Consider the following 18507-nt stretch of genomic DNA (forward strand, 5'->3'; position numbering starts at 1 on the left):
AAGCACCATGACAGAAATCCTCATCAAGGGATCCTAATGTAAGATTACCACCTGATTTCTCATCAAGAGCCATAGAAAGGAAAACAGATTCAAAGTACCAAAGGAAAAAAAAAATCAAGAATTATATATCCAGCAAAACTATCCTCATAAGAAAAAAAAGAAATTAGGATATTCCCAGATAAATCAAAACTAAATACTTCACAGCTAACAGATGGACCCCATAAAATGCTAAAAGGAGCTTTTATGGCTGAAATTAAAGAAGACAAGATTCAATTAAGCATGAAGAAATAAATAGTATCAGTAACAGTAGCTACATAGGTACATATTATAAAAGGTAGTAAAAATGTCAGTGTTGTTTGTAAGGCTTTTTCCCCTCCAACTAGACATTGGCAAAAAGCAACAACTATAAATCTATACTGATGAGTCTACTGTTATAAACATTCGTACAACACTAACAACACAAAGTATAGAGAAAGTAACATAGGATAATGCTTAATGAACCTTTATTATATTAAAGGACTACACTAAGCATTTCATAAACATTATTTCATTTAATCTTCTAAACAACTAAAGGATAGTTTTCCATCTACAAAATAGGAAAAAGTATCTAAGAAGCAGAGAAGTTAGGTGAGATGCCAAAGGCATATCCAATACTTGAATGTAGGCTTGTTTAACTTCAAAGTCTGGCTCTTCATTTTATCTCACTGTAACATGAAGCAAATCATTTACCTCCCTGATATTTGGCTTCCTCATCTAAAGGAAGTTACATATGTATCATCTCTGAAATTCCATATACCTCAAAGATTATAATAAAGCTAAGAGCTTTATTAAAAACTTTGCTCAAATTAGAAAAAGAACACTAAGACATGGCAAAAGATCCAAAGACAAAACAAAAGATATCACCTAAGACACCCCTATTTTCCTGTTCTGATAGTCCTCCTAGAATTTAGAAAAGACAGCAATTCTACATAGTCGTTAAAAATATCTCACAGCATCTTCAAAAGTACAGTATTCTTCCCATGACAGAAACAGCAATTTTATGTAAAGCTATGCATGGTATAAACTGAATTAAAAGTCATAATACACAAAGATCTGAAAAGTCAATCTGTATGATACAAGTGTTACACTCAATTTAATTACACTCTCAATTACACAAATTAAAATATGTACCGTTCATTATGTTCTTGATAAACGAGTCTAGACTTCTCCAGTAGATACTTTTCAACATAGGCACTAGAATAAAAATAGAATTGGTTGACATAAATAATAAAAGCCTAATATAAGGTAGACAAATATTTTATTAGAAAAGATGCAAAAGTCTAAAGAATACTATTCAGAGTACATTTTCCATTATCATTGGTGGTACAGTGGTGAGCACAGCTGCCTTCCAGAGTATGTGAAGTGAAGTTGCTCAGTCGTGTCTGACTCTTTGCGACCCCATGGACTGTAGCCTACCAGGCTCTGAGGAGCCTCTCAGTCCATGGAATTTTCCAGGCAAGAGTACTGGAGTGGGTTACCATTTCCTTCTCCAGGGGATCTTCCCAACCCAGGGATTGAACCCGGGTCTCCAGCACTGCAGGCAGACGCTTTACCATCTGAGCCACCTTCCAGAGTATATTTACCATTATAATTGTGTTATGGACATTGTTAGTGTTATCCATGTTAAATTCATAAACTCCTGTGTTTTTTTTACTTCCATAAAGCAAAATAAAGTCAGGAGTTCAAAACATGGCACTCAATGCCTACAATGACACAGACTTGACTTTCTTTCCAGGTTCAATACCACAGTACATTCTTTCAAATATTATACTTTGGCTAGGCTACTAAATAAGGCTCAAAGATATACTTTCTTTACATACCCATGCTGTTGCCACATCCTGGAATAAATGTGTTTATGCTTGCCAATTTCCTCAGTAAGCACTCATTAACTGGGCACTGTGTAAGCACTGTTCAGATACAGAAATAAGTGATATACTACCTGTTTTCAAGTGATATACTACCTGTTTTCAAGGGGCTTACAAACTAGTGGAGAAAACAGGCAAACTAGCAGCTATCATACTGAGCTGCTATTTATTATAGAGCAATGACCAGAATATTATAAATGTAAAAAGAGACACATATGATTCAATTCAAGAAGGAAAAAGGATGAAAGGAAGAACTCCCACAGAGAATGAGTACACAGTACTTACTAATATGGATATAAAAATCATAAATAAAAACTAGCACACAACAACCAGTTTACATATGTATGTATAAAAATATGCCTGTATGTGTACATCTGTGGGTGTTTGTGTCTTTGTATTGATCAAATGAGAATCTTTTCTCAGGAATGCAAAATGATCCAATATTGGGAAAATAATGATAATATTAATAAATTCAAGAGTGAAGATCAGACTAATTTCCGTGGATGCCAAAAAGGCCTTTAATAAAATTCAGTAGCCATTACTGACAAAAATACTCAAAAAACATTAAAATCAATGCTCAATTCATTAACATGATAAAATGTCCTAAAGCCAATATTCTAAGTAAAGAAAAGTAAAGGCATTCACACAAGTATCTAGAAAAATATTATCATAGTTTAGGAGGTATGTAATCAAACAAGATAAAAAATAATCAGAGATATAGGAACAGAAAAAAAAGTTAAACTATCTATTTTAGTAGATAATATAATAAACCTAGAAATGGTAAGAGAAACAACCAACAGTAAAACTAATACAAACAATAATTTAGCAAGATAGTAAGATATAAAATTAATATAAAAATCAATAGAAGTAATTGGGGCTTCCTTGGTGGCTCAGATGGTAAAGAATTTGCCTGCAGTGCAAGAGATTTAGGTTCAATTTCTGGGTCAGGAAGATCCTCTGGAGAAGGGAGTGGCTACCCACTCCAGTATTCTTGCCTGGAGAAATTGATGGACAGAGGAGCCTGGGAGGTTACAGTTGATGGGGTCGCAAAGAGTCGGACACAACTGAGCAACTGACACATACAAGTAATGTACAATTTTAGAAGATATAATGTAAGAGAAAAATCACACTTTTAATAAAAATAAAACATTAAAAATAACATAATATTTATGAATAAACTCAATAATATAAAAAGCTAAAAAACATGTCTAAAAACCATAAAGATGTTAATTACTCCAAAATTTATTAATCCAATAAAACCAAGCCATGAAAGACATGGAAGATTCTTCAATAAATATTGCTAAAGAAGAAAGAATGCAATCTGTAAAGACTATATGCTATATAATTTCCAATTATGTGACATTCTGGAAAAGGCAAACCTATTAAGACAGTGAAAAAATGGGCGGCTGCCAAAGGTTAGTGGGTGGAAAGGGATGAACATGTGGGTACAGAGATTTTTAGGGCAGTGAAACTATACCTTTATACATTTATCAAAGCCCATTCAATGAACAACAAAAATGGAACACCCTAATGCAAGATACTATCAACAGAGGAAACTAGGGGATAGCATGAAGAGGCATAAGGGAACACTCCCTATTCTGTTCATTTTTGTCATTAATCTAGAACTGTTCTAAAAATAGTCTATTAATTTTTTAAAAGCTATAAAGAATATTGCTGGCACAACCAGAGGACTCTGATCACAGACTGTAATAGCAAAAACTATAACTATGACAAAATTAAATACCCTGAGTATAAAACAGTATACAGGAAAATGTCATTGTGGCTGCTTTAGGAAATACAGTAATTATTTCAAGGGGTCAAGTTATGTACCCAACTTACTCAAAGACAATTTTTTAAAAACGAATATATGCATAACAAAGAAAGATAAAGCAAATGCATATAGTTGTTAACAATTTATAAATCTAAGTACGGGTGAATGGATGGTACACTATTCTTAGAACTTTCCTTTTAGAACTTTTCCTAGAAAAGTGCCAGGTTTGAACTTTTCCAAAAGAAAAAAAAATTGAGAAAAAAATTTAATGTAAATACTAATGTCACTATTTTCATTAAAGAGCAAACAAAAAACCTATGGTTTATAAAGGGGCAACAGCAAGCATTTAAATATCTCCAAAGCTTGACACTGCTACTTACCCAAGTACAGTGCCTGTTTCTTGGTAATTTACTTGAATAAACTTGCCAAAACGACTTGAATTGTTATTATGAGCTGTCTTTGCATTTCCAAAGGCCTGTCAAAATAAATAATTCTATTTTTTAAAATGGAATATCCTTAGATCATCTCAACAAGAAAAAAGTGCTAAAGAGATACTAGAAAAGCAATTCACTTATAGCTTCAGGCTCTCATACTTCAGGTAAAGTAACTAGTATCCGCAATAAAGTCAAGTAGATTGCATTTTATGCTACTGAGTAAACTAAGTCTTAACTGTAAAAACGTATTGCTCAATACAAATCAGATTTCACTTTCACATTCCAGTGCCAGCAAATTTTCTTAACACATTTATATATAATATATATTTAATATATATATACATTTTAAAATCTTGCTAAACTGAAATAACAGGCTGGGTAAAGAATAATTACATCAAAACAATTATAATTTAGAATAGTATAGAAGAAATAAAGTTTCATCATGCAATATACTATACTGTATTTTGCCTATTGAAAACAAAACTACAATACTATTTTAGAAAGAATAAAAAATATATAAGCTTCCTAAGTTATAATCCAAATTATATACCATGCAATGAAATATTACCTAGCAATAAGGATGAAACTACTGATACAGATGTCAATATTGATAAATATTAAACGTTATGCTATGAAACCACACACAAGAGTACATATTATAATATAAAATTCTAGAAAAGGCAAAACAAGAGTAACAAGAAGCAGATTAGAAGCTATCTGGGAATGGGGTAGGAGTGGGAAATGTCTAAAAAAGGGACACAGGGGTAATGAAAATATTCTATAACTTGATTATATGATGGTGGTTACCTGGCATATACATTTATCAAAAATCACTAAACCATACATTTTAAGTGGCTATATATTATTTCAAGTTAAATCTCCATAAAACTGAAATTTAAGAACCCATGGTTGAACTCACATATTCAACACCTTAAATGAAATCTTCAATACATACTGCTGAATGAAAGAAGGCAGTCTTAAAACATTACATACTGCATGTTTTCATTAATATGACATTAAAAAAAAAAAGAAGGAAGAACAAGCAAATTGTCTCCACAAGTTAATGCGAGTATGGAAGGGCACAGGGTATGAAAACAAGGAAAAGCATCAGGGAGTTTTACAGGGATAGTGGAACGACTCTGCATCCACCGCATACAGGTGACTACACAAATTAGTATGTTTTATCATTTATACAATTCTACTGTAACGGTATTTTTTAATCTTAATCTATACTTTTAAAAGTAAACATTAAAAAGCAAAGCAAATAAAAGACAATTTCAGACATACAAATGTGAAAATATTCATCACAAGTGAACCCACACTAAAAGAAACAAAGGAAATCCTTCGTGCAGAAGGAAAATGATACCATGTTCAAATACAGATCAATGTAAGGAATGAAAACAGCAGAAATAGTAACCACAGGAGTAAATATATAAAATACATTTTATTACTTAGGTCTCTTGAAAAGATTACTAAGAATGAGATCAGAGAAAATGGTAAAGGTCTCTGAAATCCCTCTCCCCTTTATAAAAGAAATAAAACTTAATAAAAATTGTCAAAATCAACTTTTCTATGAATCTGGAAGTTAATGAAAGGCTTAGAGTAATCCCCTATAAGAATAACATTTAATCAAGGAAAACAGCTGGATTTCAGTAAGAAAAGCAAGCACTGATAGCATTTTAACTTACCTGATTACCAATTCCCCTCCCTAGCTCCACATTGACAAGAAAACCAACACCCTACAATTACAGTTTTTTCAAAAAGCAGTCTCACCTAGAAACCACTGGAAAGATCAGACTAGAGTTAAAGTCAAAGCCCTGTCCCATAGATAATCGTCACAATTTGACCTATTTGGCATTTTCCTAGAAAACCTCATTCAAAGGGCAATCTTTATTTGACCTAACAAGAGAGCAACCTTTTTCCCATTAAAAGTAGACTGCCATATGATTCACCAATCCCACTGTTCAGCATATATCAGGAGAAAAATCTAATTTGAAAAGAGACATGCACCCCTGAATTCACAGTCGCACTATTTACAAGAGCCAAGACATGGAAACAACCTAAATATCCATGGACAGATGAATGGGTATAGATGTGGCATCTGTACGGAAATCAAGAAGAAATGGTTAGAATCAGACATGGAACAATGGACTGGTTCCAAATTGGGAAAGGAATATGTCAAAGCTGTATATTGTCACCCTGCTTATTTAACTTATATGCAGAGTACATCATGCGAAATGCAGGGCTGGATAAAGCATAAGCTGGAATCAAGATTTCTGGGAGAAATATCAATAACCACAACTATGCAGAAAATACCACCCTTATGGCAAAAAAGCAAAGAAGAGCTAAAGAGCCTCTCAATGAAAGTGAAAGAGGAGAGTGAAAAGGCTTACTTAAAACTCAACATTCAGAAAACAAAGATCATGGCATCCAGTCCTATCACTTCACAGCAAACAGATGGGGAAACAATGGAAACAGTGACAGACTTCATCTTATTGGGCTCCAAAATCACTGCAGATGGTGACTGCAGCCATGAAATGAAAAGATGCTTGACCCTTGGAAGAAAAGCTATGACAAACCTAGACAGTGTATTAAAAAGCAGAGACATTACTTAGATGACAAAGGTCCATCTAGTCAAGGCTGTGATTTTTTCAGTAGTCATGTATGAATGTGAGAGTTGGGCCAAAAAGAAAGTTGAGTGCCAAAGAATTGATGCTTTTGAACTGTGGTACTGGAGAAGACTCTTTAGAGTCCCTCGGACTGCAAGGAGATCAAACTAGTCAATCATAAAGGAAATCAGTCCTGAATATTCATTGGAAGGACTGATGCTGAAGCTGAAACTCCAATACTTTGGCCACCTGATGCAAAGAACTGACTCACTGGAAAAGATTCTGATGCTGGGAAAGATTGAAAGCAGAAGGGGATGACAGAGGATGAGATGGCTAGATGGCATCACTGACTCAATGGACATGAGTCTGAGCAAGCTCCAGGAGTTGGTGATGGATACGGAAGCCTTGCGTGCTGCAGTCCATGGGGTTGCAAAGAGTCAGACATGACTGAGTGACTGAACTGAATTGATATGTAAACAATGAAACAATACTCAGCCATAAAAAAGAATAAAATAATGCCTTCTGCAACAACATAAATGGACCTAGAGGTATTATACTAAGTGAATTCAGAAAGAGAAAGAAAATTCCGTAGGATATCACTCATATGTAGAATCTAAAATATGACACAAATAAACTTATTTATGAAACAGAAACAGGCTCACATAGACATAGAAAATATTTGGTTTCCAAAGGGGAAAGAGGTTGGAGAGGGATTAATTTGGAATTTGAGCTTAGCAGATACACACTATTATGTGTAAAACAGATAACAAGGTCCTACTGTATAGCAAAGGGAATTAACTATATTCAGTATCTTGTAATAACCTATAGTGGAAAAGAATATGAAAAAGAGTATGTGTACATATATGTATGTGTGTGTATATATATGTAGCTGAATCACTTTGTTGTACACCAGAAACTAAAACAACATTGCAAATCAACTATACTTCAATAAAAGAGAGAAAGAGAAGAAAAGAAAAACGAAATGGTGAGAGCAGACATCTGTATCTTCTTTCTGATCAAAGTATTACTATTAAGTACGTTTTTAACCTATATTTTTATAAATAGGTGTTCTTAATCAGATTGAGAAAGTTCCTTCTTATTCTGTTTGTTGAGAGTGTCTTTTTTGTTTGTTTGTTTGTTTGCTTGTTTTAATCATGAAAGGGTGTTATTTTTGTCAAATGCTTTTACTGCTATCTATTCAGATAATGGTGTAGCTTTTATCCTTTAATCTATTAATGTTTAACACTGCATTTATTTTTATATTGTTTAACCAATCTTTCATTCCTTTATATAAATCCTACTTTACCATAATACTTCTTTTATATTTTGCTGAATTGTTTGCTAGTATTTCCTTAAGAATTTCTCTGTTTCAAGGGATATTGGTCTGTAGTTTTCTTATGTTGTGGTGTCTTTGCCTAATTTTAGTATCAGTGAAATATTTTGGACCTTGTAAATTTAGAAACTTTTCCTCCCTCCTGTTCTATTTCTTGGAAGAATTTTGAAGGATTTGTGTTAATTTTTCTTTAAATGTTTGGTAGAATACATCAGTGAATCCATCTGGTCCTGGGCATGATTTCTTTCTTAAGCTTTTCACTGCTAAGAAACAGACTCACAGACATAGAAAACAAACTTATGGTTACCCAAAGGAAAAGGGGATGAAAGAGGAACAAATTAGGACTTTGGGGTTAGTGGAAACATCAGTTCAGTTCAGTTGCTCAGTCGTGTCCGACTCTTTGAGACCCCATGAATTGCAGCACACCAGGCCTCCCTGTCCATCACCAACTCCCGGAGTTCACTCAGACTCATGTCCATCGAGTCAGTGATGCCATCCAGCCATCTCATCCTCGGTCGTCCCCTTCTCCTCCTGCCCCCAATCCCTCCCAGCATCAGAGTCTTTTCCAATGAGTCAACTCTTCTCATGAGGTGGCCAAAGTACTGGAGCTTCAGCTTTAGCATCATTCCTTCCAAAGAAATCCCAGGGTTGATCTCCTTCAGAATGGACTGGTTGGATCTCCTTGCAGTCCAAGGGACTCTCAAGAGTCTTCTCCAACACCACAGTTCAAAAGCATCAATTCTTCGGCGCTCAGCCTTCTTCACAGTCCAACTCTCACATCCATACACATGACTACTGGAAAAACCATAGCCTTGACTAGACGGACCTTAGTTGGCAAAGTAATGTCTCTGCTTTTGAATATGCTATCTAGGTTGGTCATAACTTTTCTTCCAAGGAGTAAGCGTCTTTTAATTTCATGGCTGCAGTCACCATCTGTAGTGATTTTGGAACCCCCCAAAAAATACATAGTACTATATATAAAACAGATAAACAACAAGGTCCTACTGTATAATCACATTACATGATTATATGATTTATAATTACCTATAAAGAATCATATTCAATATCCTGTAGTAAACCATAATGGAAAAGAATTCGAAAAAGAGTGTGCACACACGTGTGTGCGTGCATGCTCAGTCGCTCAGCTGTGTCTGCCTCTGTGCGACCCCATGGGACCCGCCAGGCTCTTCTGTCCACGTGATTCTTGAGGCAAGAATACTGGAGTGGGTTGTCATGCCTCCTCTAGGGGATCTACCCAATCCAGGGACTGAATCCAGGTCTCCCGCATCACAGGTGGATTCTTTACCATCTGAGCCACCAGGGATATATATAACTGAATCACTTTCCAGTATACCAGAAACTAACACAACACTGTAAATCAACTTACTTCATTATGAAAATTTTAAATTTAAATTCCAAAAAAGAGAGGGTTAAATCTGGGAGAAGATGTGTATATATTTTCAGAACACATGTCTGATAACAGATTTGTACCCAGTATACACAAAGAACTCTCTAAATACAACAGTAACAAGTTGGGCAATAGATTTTGACAGACACTTGACCAAAGAAGATATATAAGTGGCAAATAAACACATGAAAAGGTGTTCACATCCTGAATGTATTATAGAATACACATTAAAATCATGAGATACCACTGTATACCTATTTGAAGGCTAAAATTAGAAAGGATGACTATATCAAAGGTTAGCAAGGATATGGAATAACACGAACTGTATACACTGCTTGGTGGGAATGTAAAATAGTATGTACAATTTACATATAAGTTTGGCAGTTTCTTTAAGAGTTAAAAACATACCTATGATAGGACCTAGGCTAGTCAGGTGGCTCAGTGGTAAAGAATTCGCCTCCCAATGGAAGAGATGCTAGTTTGATCCCTGGGTCAGGACCATTCCCTGGAGAAGGAAATGGTAACCTGCTCCAGTATTCTTGCCTGGGAAATTCATGGACTGAGGAGCCCGGTGAGCTACACAGTCCATGGGGTGGCAAAACAGTCAGACATGACTTAGCGACTAAAATACAAAAACATACATGATATGATCCAGTCATTCCACTCCTAGCTATTTACCCAAGAAAAAAAACAGATAATGTCCACACAAAAACATAATATTTTACATATAATAACCAAAAACTGGAAACACCCTACACGTTCATAAAAAGATGAATGAATAAACGAAGTGTGGTAAATCCATACAATGCAATATGGAATACTATCTTAGCAAAAGGGATTATTGACACACACAAAATAACTATACCATGTGAGAGAAGTCAAACATAAAATAGCACATACTACATGATTCCATTTATATAGAATTGTAAAGTGTACAAACTAACCTACAATGACAGAAAGCACCTAAGAGGTTTCTTGTAGATGAGAGAAGTGAGAAGGAGGCATGGCAAAAGGATATGAGAAAATCTTAGGGATAATGGATATGTTTAGTATCTTGACTGTGATGGTGGTTTAATGGGTACACACGTATGACAAATTTATCAAATTGTAACAGATTAACACTTTAAATCTGTGCAATTACACCTCACAAAAACTCTTTCAAAACAAGTAATATTAACTCTCCTTTAAGCTTTAAAACAAAAAGTGTATTCTGTTTCCTCTCTACCCTTGATGGTATTACGTATAAAACACAACTAAAAAAATTTTCCCATATTCTCTGTATTTTCAAAGATGAACCCTTAGAATTTCAATCTTAGGCACAGATTTTAAAGCTGCAAAGACAAAAATATATTGAAAAGAATATTTTCCCCAACTACCCATTACCATAGTCAATTACAGACAGGAGTCCTGCCCCTGCTCTCTCCCTTTACAGGGGGATACATCTGACTCCAGTCTTCTCTTTCCTTTGCGTCACTATGGCCCAAAGCTACTCTTTGAAAAAAATACTGCCACTGTTACATCTTTCAGCCTTCCACACTGCCTCCTGTCTTCCAGTTTCCCTTCGTAACTGAAAAACGATGTCTATACTTCTATTCAGTTTTACTTCATTTTCTCACATCTAACACATTTTTTTTAAAGATATGTTTAAGGGTAAGAAAAATTATTTCTATACACTTACCTCAAGTACTGGTCCAGCGCCAAGAATGATTTGTTCCACTCCACTGGCAAATCCTTTCTGACTGAGGGCAGTGAGGTGATGAATAAGAAAGTTTGTGCTTTGAGTCTTTCCAGAACCGCTCTCTCCTGAAATAACGATGCACTGATTCTTTTTGCGCTGAAGCATGGCATGATAAGCTACATCAGCCACAGCATAAATGTGAGGCTCAAGTTTTCCCAATTGATGGTTATCATACATTTTGACATATTTGGGGTTATAAATAGGAAGAAACTTGAATGGGTTAATAGCTATTAGAATACTGCCAACATAGGTATAAATTTTTTCATGCTTAAAGCGATTTCGTAGGTTTTCTAAGAGAGTTTTCTCGTTCAAATCAGGTAAGCTACATAAATCGTCAAAGTCCTTCTGTTGAGGCTGTGGAAGAAAACCCCGTTCCATCATCCTGCGACGTTCTTCTGTTACCCGTAGCCATGACTGAAGACTACCGTAATGAATTGATCCATCAAGGTTTTTTTCTCTCAGAAGGAAACGGTAGTCCTCTCCACTCAGGCGATTTTCCAGAGCCATGCGGGGCCATAACATCATTCGCTGAACGGGACAGTCTGTTGGATTGAGTATCCATTCTTCTCCACCAAATTCTTTCACCTCTGCTAGAACGTAACATTTTGTTTTGTCAAGATGAAGCTTGTTTATAAGTGAGTCAATCACCTCAGCAGCCGTGGAGTTTTTTCTGGCAGGAATCGGACAGTAGATTGTCCCTTCTGAAATTGTCCCAGGATATATACGTAACGTATGTTCATTATCCTCAAAGCGTCGTCTTCCTCCATCATTTATATTCATATTGGATCCTGTCCCATCAGCATGGATGGTATGTGTTCAGGACTGCGCAAATCATTTTCATGGCAAAAGAACTGCAGCATAAAAGATGTGAAACATTAAGAAGTCATATTACACAAAAAACAGGCTTAACAATTATGTTGATTATATCTTTCAGAACAAAAAAATCCCAACTCTTCTTTTAGAATAGGAACAGTTCTTGAAAACAGTCTGAGACCCCAATATTTCATATATTGTCCAAACCTGGACACTTTCTAAAGCAGCCAAAATTTTTCCAATGTTTTGTTATATTAGTAATTCAAAACCCAAAAAGTAAAAATAATAATTAATTTGTCATCTACTATCTCAAATGTTTCTGAGGTAGGTACCTGGGATCAGAATCAACTTCTTTATATATGAAAAAAAGCCTCACTGAAGACTGAATTAAGATGGACAAAACAATCACATAAATCTAATCATCATATATCCAAAAGCTCTTATACATAAAGCAAAACCAAGAAAGAGTGTCACCAACAAAGCAAAAATTTGTGAAAGTAAAAACAGTAAAAAGATGAGATCAGATAAACAGAAATTAAACTAGATGGAGTTATAACCAAGAAAACAATGAGAGAATCTTTCAACTATACTAGATACTAACAAAATGCTCTCCATAGTAGTTATATCAACTGACTATTGCAGTCACCCAGGAAGAGCTTGTGTTTATTTGCCTCCTTACCAAAAGTCAGTACTGTCAGACTGGAGTTTCTGCCAATATAAGAAATGTAAAAAGATGTTTCAGTACTTCAAATTTTATATCCCTGATGACCACTAGGAAGGGGTAGTAACACATCCTATCATTTGCCATTGGGGCTATGACTGTTTATTCAATTTCCCCTTTTTGATTTGTCTTCTCATTATTAATTTGAATGAGTTATATATCCTATATAGTCAATTTTCAGCTGAATGAGTGACAAATATCTGCTACCATTCAGTAGCTTATCCTTCTATTTTGTTCATGTTGCCTTTTGTTGTACAGAAGTTATATTTTTGATAAATTTATTAATCCTTTACAAGTTACTATTTCTTTTTTAATAAGCAACATTAGCAATTGCAATTAACTTTTATTATGTGTTTATTTGTACTAGTCATTTTTCAAAGCATTGCACATGAATTATTTAAAACTCACAAGTTGTCCCTGAGGGTTGTTTTTTGTCATCATCATTTTACAAAAGAGAAAACACAGAAATTTTACATAACTAGACCAAATGTGATAAAGTTGAGATCTGAAGCAGGCAGTCTGGCTCTATATACTATTATCTCCTGGTATAGTTTTTCTAAATCTTCCTTTATCCTAAGGATATAAAGTTATTATCCTATATTATCTCCTAAAAGACCAAAATTTTGCTTTTCTTATTTAAGTCTTTAATGCATACAGAACTTATTTTCATGTATGTTGTAAGACAGGGCTCATATTTATTTTCAAATCAAATGCAGATTAGCCACTGAACCAGCACCACAATGAAGATTCTAATCTTTCCCCACTGACTTATAATGCTACCTCTGCCATGTGGCTAATTCCATATAAGTATCAATCTGTTCTGGGCTCTGTAATCTTTTTCACTAGCCTATTTACCAACAGTAAGCCTATCTTAATTAGCATAGCTTTATAATAAGCTTCGATTATCTGGAGGGCCTATCACCTCAATTTGTTCCTCTTTAATGTTACTTTAACTATGTACCACCATAAAAAATTTAAATATCAGTGCATCAACCATAATGAAAAAACTTAGGGCATTTTGATGGATTTTATAGATCAATATTGGAAAAAACTGATATCCTCCTGACTTCCCATTCATAAACACCGTGTTGTTGTTTTTTGTAATCACCTTGTTTCACTCCTAAGGATTATCTTATTTTCATATTCATCTAATCTTTTTTCAATTTAAATTTCATAATTGAAATTTTAAGAGATACTACTTGCTTACTTACCTCCTTAAACATTCTATATAACTGGATATTTTTCAGAATAATATTTTAATGTCATCAGAGTGAACTGCTCTTATGATTGTTGATTTTATTTCTCATTTTTCTCAGCATTAGATGACTTAATTAGTTTGAGAATTTAGCTTTATAGGTATACTTTTTGATGGAAGACTTGTTTTTCATACCAACATTTACTAAGAACCCATTATTTACTACTTTTTTTTAACACCACCACAATACTATTAACCAATACTATTACAATACTATTAACCTTTAAATTAATATTTTTAATACGACTGACATTTAACTTTCCCAGTTATCTCATAAATATTTTTCTTACAGTTGGTCTATTCAAATCAGGAGATCTGTCCTGCAGTAACAGCATAGATATGTTTTAAGCCAGGAGGTTTTTAGTTGGAAACTTATGTTTGTGTTCTCATGAATTCCTAGGAATAAAGCCTCATATAAACTATGGCCTCTGGCAACAGGAAACAGCAAAGCTACTCCTTACGGTCACACAGGCTGTTCCCTGTACTATTCCAGGACACTGCATAACTCACCTATAAAGATGAATAGTATGGCAGCCCCAGAACCAAACTCAGAAATACTGTTCTCAATAGAGGAGCCCCATCTACCCTGGACTCGTGGTTACCAGCGATTAGTCCAATTCCAGTGACATTTCTGCATTATCTCAAAGAGGCCAAAACCTCAGCTGCATTCCCTGAAAGCTCCCAGCCATAAGCCCTACTCACTGCTCTGTGTTCCATTCTCTTTCCAAGATAGAAATGTTTGCCTTATTTTGAGCCCCATTTATGTCAATTCAGTTATATCTTTTTGTTACTTTATCAGTCACTGCTTTGTGTTAGAAAAAAGGGGTTCTCTCAAAATGTCACTCATAAATTTCCTGGTGGTCCAGAGGTTAGGACTCCATGCTTTCACTGCAGAGGGCCCAGGTTCGATCCTTGGATGGAGAACTAAGATCCCGCAAGCTGTGCAGCACACTCCCCCCAAAAATGTTTTTTTTTTAATCACTCATAAATACATCTTGACAGCAAGCCATGAGTGTTTATCAGAATCATCTGGGAAACATTTTAAAAATACACATTTCTAGGCCTCAAAATGGTTCTGAGGTTGGGAAAACAAAACAATTCTTTTGTTGCTGGTCCAGAGAATAGCATTTGGGAATCGATGGTCTATATTTCCACTTTCCACTCCCTTACCACTCTTTCCACATAGCAAGCTACTGCCAATGTTTTTTGAAGATGTCACCAATGACCACAAAGCTGTCAAATCCAAAGGTTTTTTCTCAAACCTCATCTTAACACACCACACTGCAGCCGTTTGACTAAGGTGGCCATCCTCTCATTCTAAAAACAGCCCTCACATTACAAATATTTTCCTTATAATCTCCCTGATAGGTTCTTTTTTTTTTTTTAATGAATCACTCTTACAGTTCCTCTTCCACTATCTCACTTTAAAGATAAAAATATTCTCCCAATTTCTGGTCTCAAACCAGTGCTCATTTGTCTGGTTGATTACATCTAGTCCTCCACAATTTACACTGTTACCTATCACCTATGAATGCTTTTGTACTATACTGGCAGAACCGAACAGTTATGACAGAGACCATATAGTCCATAAAACTGAAAATGTTTATTATGTGTCCCTTAAAAGAAAAAGATGCCGACCCCTATTCTAGAATAAAAACTAAATAAATAAGGAAAAAACACAACTTCACAACTAATAGAATGAAAATATGGGATGATAAAAAATAATCTATACAAAAGAGGGCAACAGAGGCATTTAGAACAGACAGAACAAACAGAAAGCAAACTAAATATAAGTAACTATATTAAGTGTCAATGCTCCAATTAAAAGATTGTCAGAGCAGATTTTTAAAAATCCACCTATGTGCTGATTTCAATAAACACAAATGTATACTATGAGGATACAGAACCTAAAGGTTTAAAAAAAGAAAGAAGCTATACATGTAAATTCTAGCCAAAAGAAAGGTGGTATAATCAAAATAACTTAAAGCAAAATGGAAAAAGAAAGCTGAGTTAAATATCTCTTAAGCCCGTTTTAGCTTTTACAAACTGCAACACTAGGTTTACACCTGAGACAAAAGTCCCTGGATATCAATGGTGACCCTGAAAAGCAGAAAACAGAGAAGAGCTATAATAAGTTAGACAGGAAGCGACAGACGGGCAAGTAAGTAGACTAGCAGGGGTTCCCATATCCGCTGCAGGAGAAAGGAGAAGGCATATGAGTGAAATGTTTGTTAGTTAGAGGGCTTGAGAACATACCTTTGGGATTATAAATAGAATCAAACAGAAAAGCAGATGCCAAAAACTTTTAAAAAATGAAGGTCTAATAAGCCAAGGTTCTTTGGTAAACAAGACTAAATACAATTTAAGTCAAAGGTAGACAGGTAACTCTTACGGAAAGGAAAAAATGACACTTCTTCTGGAAGAATTTAAAAAGAAGAGTAAAAGGATGGGTTATGAAATAGCTTTTCAGGTTAACATGTGTTAAAGAGTGCATGTTAGCTGATCTTCATCACTAGACAGGCTATTAGAGCCCAATTTTAACCTTTGGTAGATCAACAGCAACTAAAAGCCAAATTTGGTACTAAAAGAAAAAAATCTTGTAGTATTCCAACTAAAGAAAGGGTGATGGAAGAAATGAGTTATCGTATGACACACTACAGCATAGGTGTGTGGACATATATTGGTTTATCAGTAAGTACTCTGTACCTTCTTCTGGTGAAAGTACTATGATTTTCCTCAGAAGACCTCCTCCCTTACCATTTGACACAGTTTGAATGGACTGACCTCATCCTCCAGTTAGCTGAGACACAGGCCTGGCCAACCAGTTCATTCCATTCTCCCTAGCGACAGTGGGCTGCTTAGTGGGACAATCTATTGAAAATTTGCTGTAACTATTAGGAAAGAAGCCTTTATTTTTCCTATTAGGACTGCTAACCTAAGACATAAATCTAGAGCTATTGGCAGCCATCTTCTCTGAATGCATAGAAGCAGCCTCTCTGCAGTTAAAGAAATGAACTAACTCAACACACAGCAAGGCCTTACAACACTGAGCCACTGAATCTAGCTGTGTCTCTGATAAACTCAACCACTGAACTGCCTTTTTAAGTGTGCCAATCAATTCCTTTTTATTCGCTGAGCTACTTTGAGTTGGGTTTCTGCTCTCTATGACCAAAAGAACCCACTACAACAGGTTCAGTACAATATCCTTTGATAATATAGGTATCCCTTATTATACAAATTTCTCATATCCAAAAAAATCTCACAATCTAAATTCAGGAGCCAAATATATTTGAATATATTTTTGGATACTTCCTTCACTATCATACTATTTGCTATCCACTTGGGTAATCAAATAAATTCAAATAAGGCAGTACCACTGAGACATCCAAATTCACTATCAAAACTGAAGAATTAAACAGATATGGATGGTGAAGGATACTTGTAATACCAACCAGGCAGAAACATGGCAAGGGATAAACAATACAATGTCAAGTAAAAACATATAAAATATAAAATTGTATAGAAAGGTATACATATACATAATGGACCAAAATATTCACTTTTGGAAAAAATCTTCAAATTTTCCTTTTATAGTTTTCACCAAAAATAAATTTGACATGCATTACTTCATTCTAATTGAACAGAAATTCTATGAGATAGGAAATAAACTATTATCTTGTAAAACAAAGATTAAGGCTAAAAGAGCAAAATATATACAGATATAATTTATGATTAATATTTCAAATCAGCAGAGAAAGAAGGATTAATAATGATGTCGGGATAAATAACAAATTGTGAAAATAAAACTATACATATTAAGAATTACTGGCACTTAATAGCAATTAGACATTGCTACACTTTTCATAAAGAAAATTATTTAATATTTTTTATGCCCTATCCCAAAGCAGTTACTTCAAAAGTATATGCTAACAGAGAAAAACAATGTGGTGAGACGGTTGCTGTGGTGAGTAGGGTGTGGTTCAGAATAGGCAAGCTTATGATGTTATTCACTGGACGGAGTTAGAAGAGACTAATTACAGAGGAAAAACTATGGTGAAGGAAACAGAGCTCAGGAACACAGTTTCCTTTAAATGAGAAGTTTGGTTACAAAAAAAAAAGATCAAAAGGAATAACTAAAGATTTTTAATGCAGTGTTTTGCAGCTATATGCTAATAAAACTTAATTTGCAAAAAAAAAAATGCATTGTTGCTTTTATTTTTTATCAAGTTCTCCCAAGTTATTTTTCAACAAGAAAAATGTGGCCTTTCTCTTTATATGTACTTTATCACAGGGATCTGTTTATGCAGTTTAGCGAGCAAGATCATACCTTATTACTCAGTAACAAGAGAACTCAAAGGACAGAATCAGGAAAATGTACAACTTAAAAATGAAAACCTAGCTTTGCTACAGCTTCGAAGCAGAGGACTCACCAGTACATTTTGAAAGAACATTCTACTATCAAGGTAGGGTCCTTTGAGAAAATATTACTACTGACTTGTGTACTGCTATACATTTCATGGG

General features: G+C 34.7%; 1 protein-coding gene across 16 annotated transcripts in view; it reads right to left on the reverse strand.

Annotated features, from left to right (window-relative positions):
* Window positions 1-18507, reverse strand: part of MYO9A (myosin IXA) — a 242739-nt gene that overhangs the window by 173126 nt on the left and 51106 nt on the right. For all 16 annotated transcript variants that reach the window (XM_069595547.1, XM_069595546.1, XM_069595551.1 and 13 more), the window contains exons 2-4: window positions 11138-12048; window positions 4056-4150; window positions 1171-1233 (exon numbers count right to left, since the gene is read on the reverse strand). In XM_069595547.1, coding sequence (XP_069451648.1) covers window positions 1171-1233; window positions 4056-4150; window positions 11138-11977 — 998 coding nt within the window. In that variant the 5' untranslated portion in view covers window positions 11978-12048. The remainder of the gene's footprint in view (window positions 1-1170; window positions 1234-4055; window positions 4151-11137; window positions 12049-18507) is intronic.

This window comes from Ovis canadensis, chromosome 7 (genome assembly GCF_042477335.2).
Source record: "Ovis canadensis isolate MfBH-ARS-UI-01 breed Bighorn chromosome 7, ARS-UI_OviCan_v2, whole genome shotgun sequence".
Lineage (NCBI taxonomy): Eukaryota > Metazoa > Chordata > Mammalia > Artiodactyla > Bovidae > Ovis > Ovis canadensis.